The 15,460-nt window shown below is 44.2% G+C and overlaps 1 protein-coding gene and 1 pseudogene across 1 annotated transcript in view; one reads left to right on the top strand and one right to left on the bottom strand.

Annotated features, from left to right (window-relative positions):
• pcbd1 (pterin-4 alpha-carbinolamine dehydratase/dimerization cofactor of hepatocyte nuclear factor 1 alpha) overlaps positions 1-2,561 on the top strand; it is a 3,193-nt gene extending 632 nt beyond the window's left edge. Inside the window, exons 2-4 of the mRNA XM_076974588.1 lie at positions 806-937; positions 1,018-1,098; positions 1,258-2,561. Of these exons, the coding sequence (XP_076830703.1) occupies positions 806-937; positions 1,018-1,098; positions 1,258-1,350 (306 nt within the window). The 3' untranslated portion in view covers positions 1,351-2,561. The remainder of the gene's footprint in view (positions 1-805; positions 938-1,017; positions 1,099-1,257) is intronic.
• On the bottom strand, positions 1,754-15,460 carry LOC143476791 (protein kinase C delta type-like; annotated as a pseudogene).

The raw sequence follows: 15,460 nt of genomic DNA, 5'->3' as shown, positions 1-15,460 counted from the left end.
TTGTTTTAGACATAGACATCTTTTATTAGACATAAAATACACAGTCTGACAGTTTTCATAGAATTCTGAGAGTTTGGTCTGTATTCATAAATTGCTATACTTTTATTTTTTTATTCATTGTTATATATTTAGTACAGAATATTCGTTATTTTCAGTACAATTTATACAATTTCTAATAGCCAAGGAACTATGGAACTATGTTTCTTTGTAATGTGAAATCATAACTAATATTCAATGGTAAATTTACCCTACCCCATCCCAATATTAGAATAAAATAGGGTTACATCACTCTGTGTGAACTCCACAGAAACATAGTTTAACCTCTTGAAACTGGAAATGCAAAGTCATCATTGCTTCCAGATGGGGCTTGAAACAGCCAATCACAGTCCTCATTTGTGAAACATCCCACTAATAGAATAGCTGGGTATAACTCTTGCTATTTGAATTTTAGTAATATAAAATAGATGATCATGGTCTATAATAGTACAGTAACATGCTTACCAACGACGATTAATTTTATGAAATTGGTTTTCTTTGTTTATTAATAGTCAATAGTGACCGGGCGGACTTATAACTTTCCACTTATTATGTCATTTTGAGCATTTATGGACTCAGTGTGGGGCAGTTTAAATAATCTCTCATTCCTTAGAACTTTCTATAAATGACTGAATGCCATTATCTCTCTTTGCAGTCACCCTGCCTACCGACTAGTCTGTGTTATGCATACTCTCTTTCAGAACGCCCGGCGAGGTTAAATAGTTAACTCTAGCTCAACAGTAACGGTGTATCTGCTGTAATCCAACAGGCTGGTAAGATTCAGGCACTGAGTCTGGAGGAGAGAGAGCAGCTCTTGCCTGTGCTCCACAATGCCGAGTGGGTGGAGGTGGTGGGCAGAGATGCCATCTATAAGGAGTTCGTCTTTAAAGACTTTAACCAGGTGAGGATCACTGCATGCATTGTTCTTGTGAAACTTTCCCCATGAACATCTATAGGAAATTATGTCATATTGTGTCTTAGGCCTTCGGGTTTATGTCAAGAGTGGCACTACAGGCAGAGAAGATGGACCATCATCCTGAGTGGTTCAATGTTTACAATAAGGTACATGAGTCCTTGGAAACAAAATTTTGCATGTCAGTGCTTATTTTTGGCATGTGCTCAGAGGTTATCTGATATGTAATGGAGAGAGTAGTTGAATATCGTATCAACAGTTGAGTAGTTGAACAGTATATCTTCTGTTATGGTCTTTCTTTCCACCAGGTTCAGATCACTCTAAGCACACATGATTGTGGAGGCCTTTCCCAGCGTGATATCACACTTGCTACTTTCATTGACCAGGTCTCCATTTTCTGAAGCAAACTCATCTGTTTCCCTCTTGTGATAAATCAACCTGCCAATAAATTGCCTTGAACTGGACCAAAATTGTGAAATTGCCTTCACAGACAAACAATCAGACTTTTCTTGAGATGCAGAGTCCATATTTGTAATAAATAGAAAATTGAATAATTTCTATAAACATAATTTCTGTCATGGACAGTGTCAGGAAAACATTCTGCTTTAAATGCACCAATATTCACACAGTGCACATATATACCACACATTAAGCCAAGAGAGCCTATACCAAATATATATCTTTCCACTGTACACTATACACATATACAGTATAAGACAAAAAGATTTTGCTTATTTAAATGTTAACCTGTGCAAATATGCATGGTTAATATACATTTTAAAATGCATTGTATTTATTTCCTTTCTAAGCTTTATGCACACAAAAATGAAACTGTTTACACCTTATGCACATATGCTTAAATATAGCCCTGCAAACTCACAATACAAAGCAAGAGAGTATAACATGCATGTTCTGACTTCAACTGTACATAATCTATATTTTTTATCTATACTTTCAGTAACCTCTTTTACAAACTGGGTTATTAACACTTACTCTGCCATTCCACATACTCTAAAGGTGTTATCAGTGATTCATGGACACAATCAATGAGAGATTATCTAATGTTTTTGAATTACAATAATGAATGGTTACTGGAACAAAAAATCTACATGGATTTGGCAAGGGTGTATCAAATATTGCCTACAATGGAATACATAACCTGGAGGAGCAGTTATGGCCAGTTGACACCTCTGTGAATCACCCCAGATCTTGGGTGTAGTCTAAAATCCATGCCCAAAATACAGGTTTTATTTTGAGAAGGGAGAGTCAGTGACACATAAAAACACTGGCTGTATAGTTTATTCACACCTTTGTACTGTATCTTCTTCTGCAATGTTAAGATGTGGAGCAGGTTATCCATCACTTCTGCAGGAGATGCTCCATGCTTGATGAATGAAAAGCCAGCAAAGGCACTCTGGTCCATTGAGTCACCCAAACCTTTCTCACACTAGGACAGGAGGGGCTTCTCATTTAAAAACGCCAGGTCAAAGTTTCTACAGTCATTGGGTGATGTCTGTGGTTGGAGGAGAATGGAAGCAAATCACATGATGAACAGTATCTGTATTTTTGCAATTTGCTCTATAAACATACAGTATGAAAAGTAAAAAAAAAAAAACAGGAATGAGAGAGGACTGTAAGAAATTGAAAGAGATGGAAAGAAAGCTCATACCACTTTTGGCTTGTAAGGGGGTTCGATTTCTCTCCTCTCCAGAGCAGACCAGTTAACGGTCTTGAAGAATGGCTGACCTCGGATATTACCCACAACACCCAGTCTATGAGAAGGGTCTAGCTCAAACAGCTTTGTTAATGGAAGAAAACCAAAAGCAAGAATATTATTCATAATAGAAATATCTCAGTGTGTCTCCTTTCTAAGTGCAAAATAGCAGAACTCTGTTGATGTCTTGGTTGTGAAGTATTATTATTATTATTACTGTGTCATCAGGGGGGTATTCCAGAAAGCGGGGTTAACAAACTCTAAACTTAACCCTGAACTCTGAGTTGTCTTACCCCGATCTGACATACTCAGAGTTTTCGGTTCCAAAACGGCGGATCGGAGTTAAAGTAATCAGGGTCGCTCAACTCTGAGTAGGTTGACCCAGACAGAAGCGCGTTCACGTGTAACTATAAAAGGCATTCTTAATGGAACGCAGATAAATAGGATTTATCATGGACTTAAACGCGAAAATCAGCCGAGCATCGTATTTCACACCACTGTAGCTTAGGAGTATTAATGACTGCGTATGCAGAATATTTAGATATTATTAAACGTAAATGTAATACTGCGGTAGCTGCTAGAGAAAGGCAGTCAGCATGTCAAAAAATTGCCAACAGAGTTAATGCGTGAGTGAAAATGATATTTTTATATTTAGCAGAAGGGTGCGATTATATTATTATTTTCTCCACCTTTATAATACTGTATTGAGTTTTTAAATATTTTTTAATTGAACACTTACTGATTCCAGGTCTAATCTGAGTGGTGTGAAACACACATGGCATCAGATAAAAATGAAGTATAAGAATATAGTACAAAGTGGTATGGCAGTACATAACTATATCTTATTCTTAAAATATATTCTAAAATATATTTATTTACAAGAAAAATGAAATAATGAAACATAACAGTGAATTTGACTGTAATGTATATTAAAAGGTTACAGGGTGGATGGTGGGGTGGGGTGGGTGGTGGTGCATGATTTAATGTGGAAAGCAGTGATTGCAGATGGAGTCTCTGACAACTCCACCATCTCTGTTGTCACCCACATGCATGTAAGGTTCCTCATCTGTGGGCATGTCAAAGATGGTAGGCTGTCGCTCTTCCTGGATAGTTGCAATGTTGTGTAATACCACATATGCCATTATTATGTGGCACACCCTATCAGGGGTAACTCTGAGCCCCTTCAGGCACTGGAACCTGGCCTTGAGGATTCCTAGGATCATTTAAATTCTTGCCCTGGTTTTGCTGTGGGCCTGATTGTAGCGGGACTGTGGTCCAGGTGCAGGATCTGAATAGGGAGTCATAAGGTAGGCCTATAGGACAGGTAGGGATACCCTCTGTCTCCATGAAGGAGGCCGTCATAGTGTCCTATAATCACACTAGGGTTTGCAATGATTTAACTATTACACTGCATTACACTGATTTAACTATTACACTGCACTACCTCAGGCCTACTCTATTCAGATTTGTTGTACAGTGTGGAATCATACACGGATCCTGGCCATCTGGCTTCAACATTTGTGATGAGGTGAGAAGCATCACATATGATCTTGATGGGGAGAACGGTCAGTTCAATTCAATTCAACTTTATTATCATTATGCTGAAACAGGGTTGTACAGCACAATGAAACACTTTTAGGCTAGGCCTCAGTGCAATTACATACTACAAAATATCACAGCAGCAATTACATACAACATAGTGCAGGACAACATAGTGCAAGACGGTCATGGTGCAAGCCAGGCAATAGACATTAAATAAGCAAGGTAAAAAAATGTAAAATAGATAACAGTATAAGGTATGAAATATAAAAATATAAGTACAGTATGTACAGTGTGTGTGAGGTAGGTAAATGGGACAGGGATAAAGTGCATGGTGCATGGTGCCAAAGGGCTGGTGGACTGGTCTCTGGACTGGTGGCAAATCTGAGATATAGTCAGGGGGAGGTAAGTCTATATATGTCCAGTTTGAGGGAAAGTGGCTGGTGGCAATAGCTACGTTAGTTTTGTTACCATTAAAGATAAGTACATTATTCATTAAGGATTATAAAGGTTAGTACCTGTACATTAATGCTATGGATGGATTTTCTGTTTATGTAATCGCCTTTATGTTCTAATGGTGCTGGAATAGGTAGCATATGTAGGTTCCATCAATGCAGCCAATCACTCTAGGAAATCCTTAAAATGTAAATGGAATGAAGTTTGTTATATAGACTACTGCTTCTCCTTTGCTTAATTTCTTTATTGTCCGTGTGAATTAAAGACAAACCTACGATGCTGTGGAATTCCTCTTTGATGTCCATAACTGGCTTAAGCCCAGGAAACACCACAAAACTGGGCACTAGTCATTTTGATGCCAGACATAGTTTTTGGACAGACCGACATACAGTAGCTTTGCTGACAGATCCCGCATCTCCTACACCAGGGGTACTCAACCCGAACGCAGTCCTGTCCGGACCCAATCTCATTCCTGATTAACTGGATACGGACCAAAACAAAACCGTAACATTTATTTCAGGGCTATTGAAACCCCCCCCCCCCCCCCCGCGTGTGCGCGAGTGCCTCGCGCGCTGTCGGTTCGCGAGGTCGTGCACCTCCCGAATTTTGTAACTTCGCGCGCGCCGCGCTTCAGCGCAATGAACAAAGTCACGTTTTCAGGGTTCATACACCTTTATAAGGTGGAGTTCAAGCACTTGTACGTCACTTTCAAGGTCCATTTCAATATTTCCCAGCATGTTAAACATAATTAAGTTAAATATTTATACATATACTCGAAATAATTCGCTTTTTATCACATTATTTAATGGTTGTTTATTTTAAAAACGCCCAATCTTCACGTCTTCACGTTCTCATGTTTCGTCCTGGAATTACAAGAGGCTCGTATTTGTTAACCTAATACAAGATAACTATTCAGTCAGACAGATTTGTTGTGAAACCAAGTAGTTACAATTTCAAGCATTTTAAAGTGCTGTGATGAACGTAGAGAAAGAGGGTGGGTTGATTAGGGGGAGGGGTTTAGTGGGATTTAAAACGGAAGAGAGATTACGGGGGGTGCATGACGACGCTTTGTTTGGGACTGGACTGTTCTGTGAATCCGGATTGTGTGGGTGCACTCTGAGGGACTGTGTCGAGATTAAAGAGAACGCGGACACGACTTGGAGGCTTTGGAGGTGTTCGCGACGTACCAGAGGAATCTGAGAGACTGCTGAGTGTTACGCGATGTGTGTTGGTTAACGTGCTGAAGACATCCGACTCCACAGCTACACGGGGGGGTCTTGACGGCCACCCGAACGAGGGAAGTTTGTTATTTTAAAACTAAACTTATGTGTATATGTGCCCGTTGAGAACTGGGGATAGGGTGAGAGATAAACTGTTTGATGAATTAGTATAGGTCTCCCTGCATTAATGAATTAGGTGTGATTATTGGTGTGTGTGTGTGTGTGTGTGTGTGTGTGTGTGTGTGTGTGTGTGTGTGTGTGTGTGTGTGTGTGTGTGTGTGTGTGTGTGTGAAGTGGTAGTAGGTGGCGTGCCTTAATTAATGTGTGCTGGGGTGTGATTTTTGGGTTTTATACAGTAGCACGTGATTGTGTGATTAGAAATGCTGGTAGAGACTGCTATTCTAAACATTGTATGAGTTGGGGAGGTAGCTGTGGGAAGAGAATGCCTACTGGTGTATTCCGTGAGGATAGCCGACGATCCTGTCTTAAATAGCCCATGGGGGTGTGCGGTGATACACAGTGTCTTTTAAGAGTGTTTTGACGAAGGGTTTTTTTTCCCGTGATATTTTAAGGAGGTATTACTTAATAGCCGGTAGGTGTGTGTGTGTGCAGTGATGCCATGGGCCTATTAGAGGGGATGTCAGTCGTGCTGTGTGTAATTAAATGGTGATTATTAATAAATATTGTTATATGGCTGAAACCCGTGTTGATTGTGTAGTTCGGACAGGGGGGAAGGTTTATCAGGCTCGTCCGGACCATACCGGAGGAAAAAAGGTGGTGGCAGCTATTTAAATGATCCAGTGGCTTAGAGCCCTCTAGTGGCAGTAAGCGGGAATCTTACGTAACTAGCTACATAGAGAGAAGGATAAAGGGGGTTCGTTACACTGGTGGCAGCGGTGGGATGTCTTATATTTTCGTTGATAGTTGTCATTTTTTGTGTGTGTAAAGATGTCTGAGCCTGATCAAATCATCCAGCCCCTTAGTAGCACTAGCCCAGCTGTCCAGCCTCCATCGCCGCCAGTGAGACAAATGTCGCGTCCAGTATTTATGCCAGAGACCTTTACGGGTTCCGGACGTGAGTGGGTAGACTGGTCGGAACAATTTGAAATGGCCGCGGAGGTAAATGGCTGGGACGATGTGTTTAAATTAAAATTTATGTCTCTGCTTTTGACTGGTAGGGCTAGGGATATATATAGCGGACTTACAATGGATGAGAAGGGTAGTTATCAAAGTTTGAAAACAGCCTTAACAAAATGTTTCCAACCCTGTGATAGTGCTGAGTGGAATAGAGTGAATTTTTTAAGTAGGAAACGGTTGCCTCAGGAGACTGCAAGAGAGTATGGGAATGCTCTTAGACGTTTAGTTGTTAAAGCCTACCCTTCTGTTGGTACAGCAACACAGGATCTCCTTGCTCAGGACCAGTTTATTGCTAATGTTGGGCCAGCAGATATACGTATCCAGTTACGCACGGCCAAACGGCAGACATTAGAGGAGCTTATTAATATCGCCTCGGAATTAGAACTTATACGGGAGTTAGAGCAGTGCCCTACTAGACAGCCCACACAAGTGCTGGCTAATACAACAACTGTCGTAGACTCTCAAATGCACACACTTTTAGGGGTGGTGGAGGGCCTTAGACAGGAAGTGAGAGCACTGCAAGACACCGTTAAAAGTCTTCCATTGAGTAATAATGGGGGTTTTGGGGGCCCCCGAGGATCTGAGGGTCATGGTCAGGGGCTTACCATGGCAGATAAATCACCAGAACGAGGCGGTTGTTGGGAATGTGGGTGCAACCGACATATTAGAAGGGATTGCCCTTATGCGAAGGGAAACTAGAGGGGGCTGGTTTAGTAGGCCCAATGCCCGCCCCCTCTGACTTACCCAATCAGGGCCTGCTTTTGGTTACCCCCCCAGGAGATCAGGGTTTAGGGGTATATGTTTCAGCTACGGTTGGGGGTTATGAGAAACATCTTTTAGTAGATACTGGGGCGCAGGTGTCTATTATTTCCAAACGGATGTGGTTAGAGATTACGGGGGGTGAGTCTGATCTTCAAAATTATGAGGGTCGAGTAGCTGTAGCCAATGGGGGGGAGATGGAAATTTTGGGAAAATGGCAGGTAGTGTGTCAGTTTGGGGCCCTTGCTTTAGTGGTAGAATTTCTGGTTGCTGATGTACCTTTGGGAATTCTGTTGGGGATTGACTTCCTTCAAAAATATAGTGTTGTCATTGATCTGAGGGAGAAACAGTGTACAGTTATGGATAAGAAGTTGCCCTTATTGTTGAGACAAGGGGGAACCCATCTTTTCTCTGTTTCCGTCCATAACGATGTTGTGGTCCCTCCTCGAAGTGAGATAATAATTTCTGGGATCGCGGAGGGTTTGTTTGGGGACTATGGGGAGTGTATGTTTGAGCCATCACCTTCGGCACAGGGGGCCCTTATGGTTGCCAGGGTAGTTTGTCAAACTCGGCAGGGTTTTTTGCCAGTTAGGGTACTTAATGTGGCAGATAGTGCCCAGGTGCTGAAGCAGGGCATGACCCTGGGTACCCTGGATACTGCCATTAGAGTAGAAGGGGCCAAGAGGATACCGGGGGTAGACCCAGAGACCCGTAGTGATGGTTGGACGGTAGATAACTTGGTTAGACAGTTAAAGTTGGAGGAGAGGGGTTTTACTGGGAGTCAGATGCTTGCAATAAGGGAGCTGCTGGGGAATAATTTCTCTGTATTCAGTCGAAATGAGGTGGATTTGGGGAGAACTCATTTAACGCTGCATGAGATTGATACTGGGGTAGCTAAGCCCATTAAGTTAGCACCTCGAAGGGTGCCATTACATCTGCAGCAGGAGGTAGGAGATCATATTAAGGGAATGCAGAGAGAAGGTATTATCCAACCCTCTTGTAGTCCATGGGCAGCACCTGTGGTCCCGGTGCGAAAAAAGGATGGGGGTCTCCGCTTTTGCGTTGATTATCGAAAATTGAATGGGGTTACCCGGAAGGATGCGTACCCCCTACCCCGGATCAATGATGCTTTGGACAGTTTGGCTAGTGCTCAATGGTTTAGTACACTTGACTTGGTAAGTGGTTACTGGCAGGTGGAAGTAGCACCAAAAGATAAAGCGAAGACAGCATTTATTACCAAGCATGGACTGTTTGAGTTCAATGTGTTACCATTTGGGTTAACAAATGCACCGAGCACGTTTCAACGATTAATGGACCTAGTATTGGCTGATCTGCAGTGGACTACCTGCTTGGTTTACTTAGATGACATCATAGTGTTTGGTAGGAACTTTGGGGAACATCTGAGTAGGTTGGGGGAGGTTTTGTCAAAGCTAAAATCTGCTAATTTGAAAGTGAAGCCTGCCAAATGTGATTTGTTTTCTACCAAGGTACAGTACTTGGGTCATGTCATCTCTATGGAGGGAGTGATGGCTGATCCTAAGAAGGTGGAGGTAGTGAGAACCTGGCCAGAGCCGACTAGCCAGACAGAAGTGCGGAGTTTTTTAGGGCTGGCTTCCTATTACCGTCGGTTTGTCCGGGGGTTTGCAGAGGTGGCTCGGCCTCTACACCAATTAACTGAAAAGGGCAAGAAATTTCATTGGGATGAGGCTTGTCAACAGTCTTTTGAACAGTTGAAGGTCTGTCTTGTAACTGCCCCTATTTTGGCTTACCCCGATCCTAAGAAGACCTTTATCCTGGATACTGATGCCAGTGATTTTGGGATTGGGGCAGTGTTATCGCAGGAAGAAGATGGGGTGGAGAGGGTCATAGCATATGGTAGCCGAGCGCTCTCTAAAGCCGAACGGAGATACGCAACTACGAAGAAAGAGCTACTGAGTATGGTGGTGTTTACAAATTATTTTAAGCATTACCTTTTGGGAAGGGAGTTTGTTTTGAGGACAGACCATAATTCATTACGTTGGCTTCATAACTTCCAGGGTTTAGAAGGGCAGTTAGCTAGATGGGTGGAGCAGTTGGCAAATTTTCAGTATCAGATTGTCCATCGGCCGGGACGTCAGCATGTGAATGCTGATGCCCTCTCCCGAGTGCCATCCTTACTGGCAACTGTTGAACCTGAGTTGAAAGACCAAGGAATGCCGGTTCTTAGTGTGATTAGAACAGGTGGAGGTGGTAAAGAGGTCCCAAAGGTACAGGTGGTACAACAGTTTAATGGGGGGGAGGCTATTGAACCAGAATTGGGTGATATAATTTTGGCCCAACAGGCTGATCCAGAGCTGGGTCTCCTGTTACGGTTGATTGGGACAGCTCAGGGAGTGGAAGTTGTGCAGCAAAATCCCTCACTGCAGAAATATGTTCCGGTATGGAATCAGCTACATGTGCGAGGGGGACAACTGGTACGAGTGGCCCCATCATGGCAGTTGTTGCCTGCGGTAACGCAGTTGGTTCTCCCGAAAAGTAGGGTTTCTATGGCTTTAACTATGTTACATAATGACCCCATGGGTGGACATTTGGGGATGCAGAAGTTAAAGGAAAAAGTGAGAGCCAGGTTTTACTGGCCGGGATGGGGGGGGATGTAAAAAGGTGGTGTAGGGAGTGTAGTGATTGTGCATCGCGTAAAGATGCTGGCTCAGCCCCTTGTGCCCCCCTCATACCTTCTGTTACTTCTAGGCCATATGAAAGGATTGCTTTGGACATTCTTGGCCCCCTTCCAGAAACTATGCAGAAGAAACGTTATATTTTAGTTATTGGGGACTATTTTTCTAAATGGACGGAAGCGTTTCCCATACCCAATCAGGAGGCTAAAACAGTGGCCAAAGTGTTTACTGAAGAATGGGTCTGCAGGTATGGGGCTGCGCGGAGTATACACACAGATCAGGGGAGGAATTTTGAGTCCCGTCTGTTTAGAGAACTGTGTCGGTTATTGAATATGCACAAGTCACGCACATCACCGTATCACCCACAGTCAGATGGGATGATTGAACGCTTTAATCGTACTCTTTTGTCAATGTTGTCCCTATTTGTAGAGGCGAATCAACAAAATTGGGATACACTTTTGCCGTTCGTAATGATGGCTTATAGGAGTAGTGTGCACGCCAGTACGGGGTTTAGTCCCTATAAAGTAATTTTTGGAAATGAAATTGTGTTGCCGGTTGATGTCCTCATGAATTCGGGGCTACAAGAAAAGTTTATGACGACGGAGGAGTATGTTGCTAGGATGGAAGGTATTTTATCTACTGTTTGTGAGGCCGTTAAGAAGCATCAAGCTAGGGCGTCGGAGGGGCAAAAGAAGAATTTTGACATGAAAGTTAATTTTCAGTATTATTCGGAAGGGGAGCTGGTTTGGGTGAGGAACGAGGCTAGGAAGAGGGGGGTTAGTCCGAAACTGCAAAGACGGTATCGGGGGCCTTATAGAGTTTTGGAGAGGGTTTCCGATGTGTTGTATCGGCTTCAGAGTGAGGAATTGGGTTCGGAAATGGTGGTCCATTTTAATCGCCTAAAACCCTATGTTGCACGGTCATGTCCAGCTACCGTAGACCACTGGGATGGTGGGGGAGAGAGATCCCCCATAGCGGTGCCTAACCTGCAACAACCATCTAGGAGGACCAGAGTGCACCCCACATGTAAATATGGGAATATATGGACATTTAGGAGGTCTGAGCAGTCATCTGCATCCAGCGCCCCGGCCGCCCGCCCGTCGTCCGGCTCTGCGTCCAGCGCCCCGTCCGCCAGCCCTGTGTCCGGCCCTGCGTCCAGCGCCCCGGCCGCCAGCCCTGCGTCCAGCGCCCCGGCCGCCAGCCCTGCGTCCAGCGCCCCGGCCGCCAGCCCTGCGTCCGGCTCTGCGTCCAGCGCCCCGGCCGGCAGCCCTGCGTCCGGCGCCCCGGCCGCCAGTCCAGCGTCCGGCTCTGCGTGCAGCGTCCCGGCCGCTTGCCAGGCGTCCAGCTCTCCGGTTCCTGTTTCAGTGACCGGTATTTCAGGTCATTTGGATGTGCCAGCTCCAGGTCCGGCGATATCACCGGACCCTTTGATGTTGCCCCCTAGACATGAAACTAGCGACTTGGAGGATAGTACAATCTCTTTTCGCCCAGGGGCTTTGGGGTGGGCTCAGGACCCTCGACCCAAGCGAATTTGTAGGCGCCCAAGATGGGCCAGTGATTTTGTGTTTCAGTGACTCGGGGACGAGTCTTTTGAGAGAGGGGGGAATAGTGTGATGAACGTAGAGAAAGAGGGTGGGTTGATTAGGGGGAGGGGTTTAGTGGGATTTAAAACGGAAGAGAGATTACGGGGGGTGCATGACGACGCTTTGTTTGGGACTGGACTGTTCTGTGAATCCGGATTGTGTGGGTGCACTCTGAGGGACTGTGTCGAGATTAAAGAGAACGCGGACACGACTTGGAGGCTTTGGAGGTGTTCGCGACGTACCAGAGGAATCTGAGAGACTGCTGAGTGTTACGCGATGTGTGTTGGTTAACGTGCTGAACGAAGACATCCGACTCCACAGCTACACGGGGGGGTCTTGACGGCCACCCGAACGAGGGAAGTTTGTTATTTTAAAACTAAACTTATGTGTATATGTGCCCGTTGAGAACTGGGGATAGGGTGAGAGATAAACTGTTTGATGAATTAGTATAGGTCTCCCTGCATTAATGAATTAGGTGTGATTATTGGGTGTGTGTGTGTGTGTGTGTGTGTGTGAAGTGGTAGTAGGTGGCGTGCCTTAATTAATGTGTGCTGGGGTGTGATTTTTGGGTTTTATACAGTAGCACGTGATTGTGTGATTAGAAATGCTGGTAGAGACTGCTATTCTAAACATTGTATGAGTTGGGGAGGTAGCTGTGGGAAGAGAATGCCTACTGGTGTATTCCGTGAGGATAGCCGACGATCCTGTCTTAAATAGCCCATGGGGGTGTGCGGTGATACACAGTTTCTTTTAAGAGTGTTTTGACGAAGGGTTTTTTTTCCCGTGATATTTTAAGGAGGTATTACTTAATAGCCGGTAGGAGTGTGTGTGTGCAGTGATGCCATGGGCCTATTAGAGGGGATGTCAGTCGTGCTGTGTGTAATTAAATGGTGATTATTAATAAATATTGTTATATGGCTGAAACCCGTGTTGATTGTGTAGTTCGGACAGGGGGGAAGGTTTATCAGGCTCGTCCGGACCATACCGGAGGAAAAAAGGTGGTGGCAGCTATTTAAATGATCCAGTGGCTTAGAGCCCTCTAGTGGCAGTAAGCGGGAATCTTACGTAACTAGCTACATAGAGAGAAGGATAAAGGGGGTTCGTTACAGTACTTTAACCTAAATTCCAGCACTTTTCAAACCTGAAACACATAGCAACATTAAAATTGGTCAGGTAAATGTTCATTCCACTGTTTTGAGGGGTGTTTCTACCACATATCGTTTCGGACAAAACACCACAACCCCCCCCCCCCCCCCCCCGGACCTCAGGTCACAGGTATCTGCCAAAATTGGACCGCGGACAAATTTAGTTGAGTACGCCTGTCCTACACTATAAAAAAAAAATTCCACTAGCAAAAAACGAAGAGCGACGTATAACAATCTGGAGAGAATTTAGGGCTGATCCGCGATGTGTAATATTTGAAATGTGACGCTTAATAATTTTATTGACGTAAGTATTGGATTGTGCTGAAAAACGATAACGTTCATTAAAAAAATAATCCGAAAATGATAGGCCTATGTCTATTCGGGGTTTTATAAGGCGTTCCCGACGAAGAACTCAGCGAATAAACTGAGTTTCAATATCCACATGATCCTAGAGGAAAGGACACGTCATGATGACGTGTTTGTAACTCTGGGTCAGGTCCAAGTTAACCTGCCAGCGAGCAGGTTAGCTTCAGAGCATAAGTTGCTACAGTAACTGACTCCGGTTCTCTTTAAGCTCTGTTTCTGGAACGGAAAACCTCGAGTTTCCGTGAACTCTGAGTTAACTTACCCGGGTTTTCTCGCTTAACCCGCTTTGTGGAACACCCCCCAGGTGTGGTTTTGTGCATGCTTACTCGCTTTAGCATGTTTCTGGCAGCCACAGTGATGGAGCGAGGGAAGTGAGGTGTGCCCCTACGGATGGACTCAAAAAGCTCTTCTTCATCATCACCATCAAATGGAGGCTGACCAATCAGCATCCCATACACGAGCACACCAAATGACCACTAGTACACTGAAAATGAATACCGCTTACCCATAAGGATCTACACAAACACACACACACATTCACATTCAGGGCATACTGAATTACACTGACATTGCTACAGGTGAGAACATTCAATGTCAAATTCATTTGATGCCATCTCATACCTCAGGGACAATGTAGGATGTTGTTCCACAGAATGTTGTGGCAAGAGTGTCTCCAAAAACATTCTCTTTACACCTGCCAAAATCAGCTATCTTTATATGACCATCTCCATCTAGCATCACATTGTCCAACTTGAGATCCCTAATGCAGGAGAGAAATACAAAAATGTGGCATAAATGTGGTTTAGTAGACAAGAACAGTAAAGGTGAAAGTACAGAATGTCCATTTAGCTTTGTTTGTGTGTGTGACCTGTAGATGATGCCTTTTCCATGAAGGAACTGCAGTCCACACACAATTTCGACTGCATAGAATTTGGTATGAGTACAAGCGGAATTACTGACTCAACAATCATTTAAATACCACAGTGATTCCATGAAATATAAGTTACAGTAAACAGTTGTGACAATGCCTGGTGTGGTTAATTACTGCCTATACAAAAGAGTCCTGCTGGACATCCCATTACTGTTGACTGAGAGGTGGAGGAACTGTATATTATAACCTTTCATTTGTTCTTTACTACCTTGATCTGAAAGGTGGAGTAAAGGTGTGTAAGGAAGGGACTGTCCCCGGCCAGAGCTAGCACCCGCTTCTCCACCATGATGGACTCAACATCATCATCCTTCAGCACCTTATCTTTCTTCAAGGCTTTCACAGCAAACCAATCCTCACTGCCCTTAAGTTTAGCCAGAAAAACCTGAGCAGGGACCAAGGGAGAGAAATAGACAAACAGACCAGAATGAACGGAAAACACACACACACACACACACATACAATATGAAGATTTGATGGAATAGTGTTTGGTCTACTCTTGTGGAGATAGTATTTAACAATAGAAGGGCAAAAGGACAGACATGTAAAAATGATAAGACACAGTGTCAGTGCGTGTGTGGAGGACGCGGGAGCCACGTGAAGGGGAAGACTCTACCTTGCCATAGCTTCCCTTGCCCAGTACTTTGTGGAAGGTGAAGTGCTCGGCAGTGATGCGTGTCTGGTGGCTGATCCGGGATGGGGGGCGAGGACTCAAACCCTCACACAGAGGACCGTATGGAGACGCGTCTATAGAGATGTACAGTACATTTTTACACATCCAGACTCACCTGGCTGACTTGGGTGAGTGCCTCAGCCAGTAGTATCTGGTTGGTGCCACACAGATTAGCCACTTTAGTTTGGCACTTGTGATGAACATTCATGCCAAACTCTGAGGATATTTTGACAATCAGAAACACAAAGACATACACATATTCTAACCCAACCCATGCACATAATCTCTCACTCACCCTCACACTTCAATCCCCAAGAAGAAACATTTGAAGTGAAGC

The sequence above is a fragment of the Brachyhypopomus gauderio genome, chromosome 15 (genome assembly GCF_052324685.1).
Source record: "Brachyhypopomus gauderio isolate BG-103 chromosome 15, BGAUD_0.2, whole genome shotgun sequence".
Lineage (NCBI taxonomy): Eukaryota > Metazoa > Chordata > Actinopteri > Gymnotiformes > Hypopomidae > Brachyhypopomus > Brachyhypopomus gauderio.
This window is presented reverse-complemented; position numbering and strand designations above follow the sequence as displayed.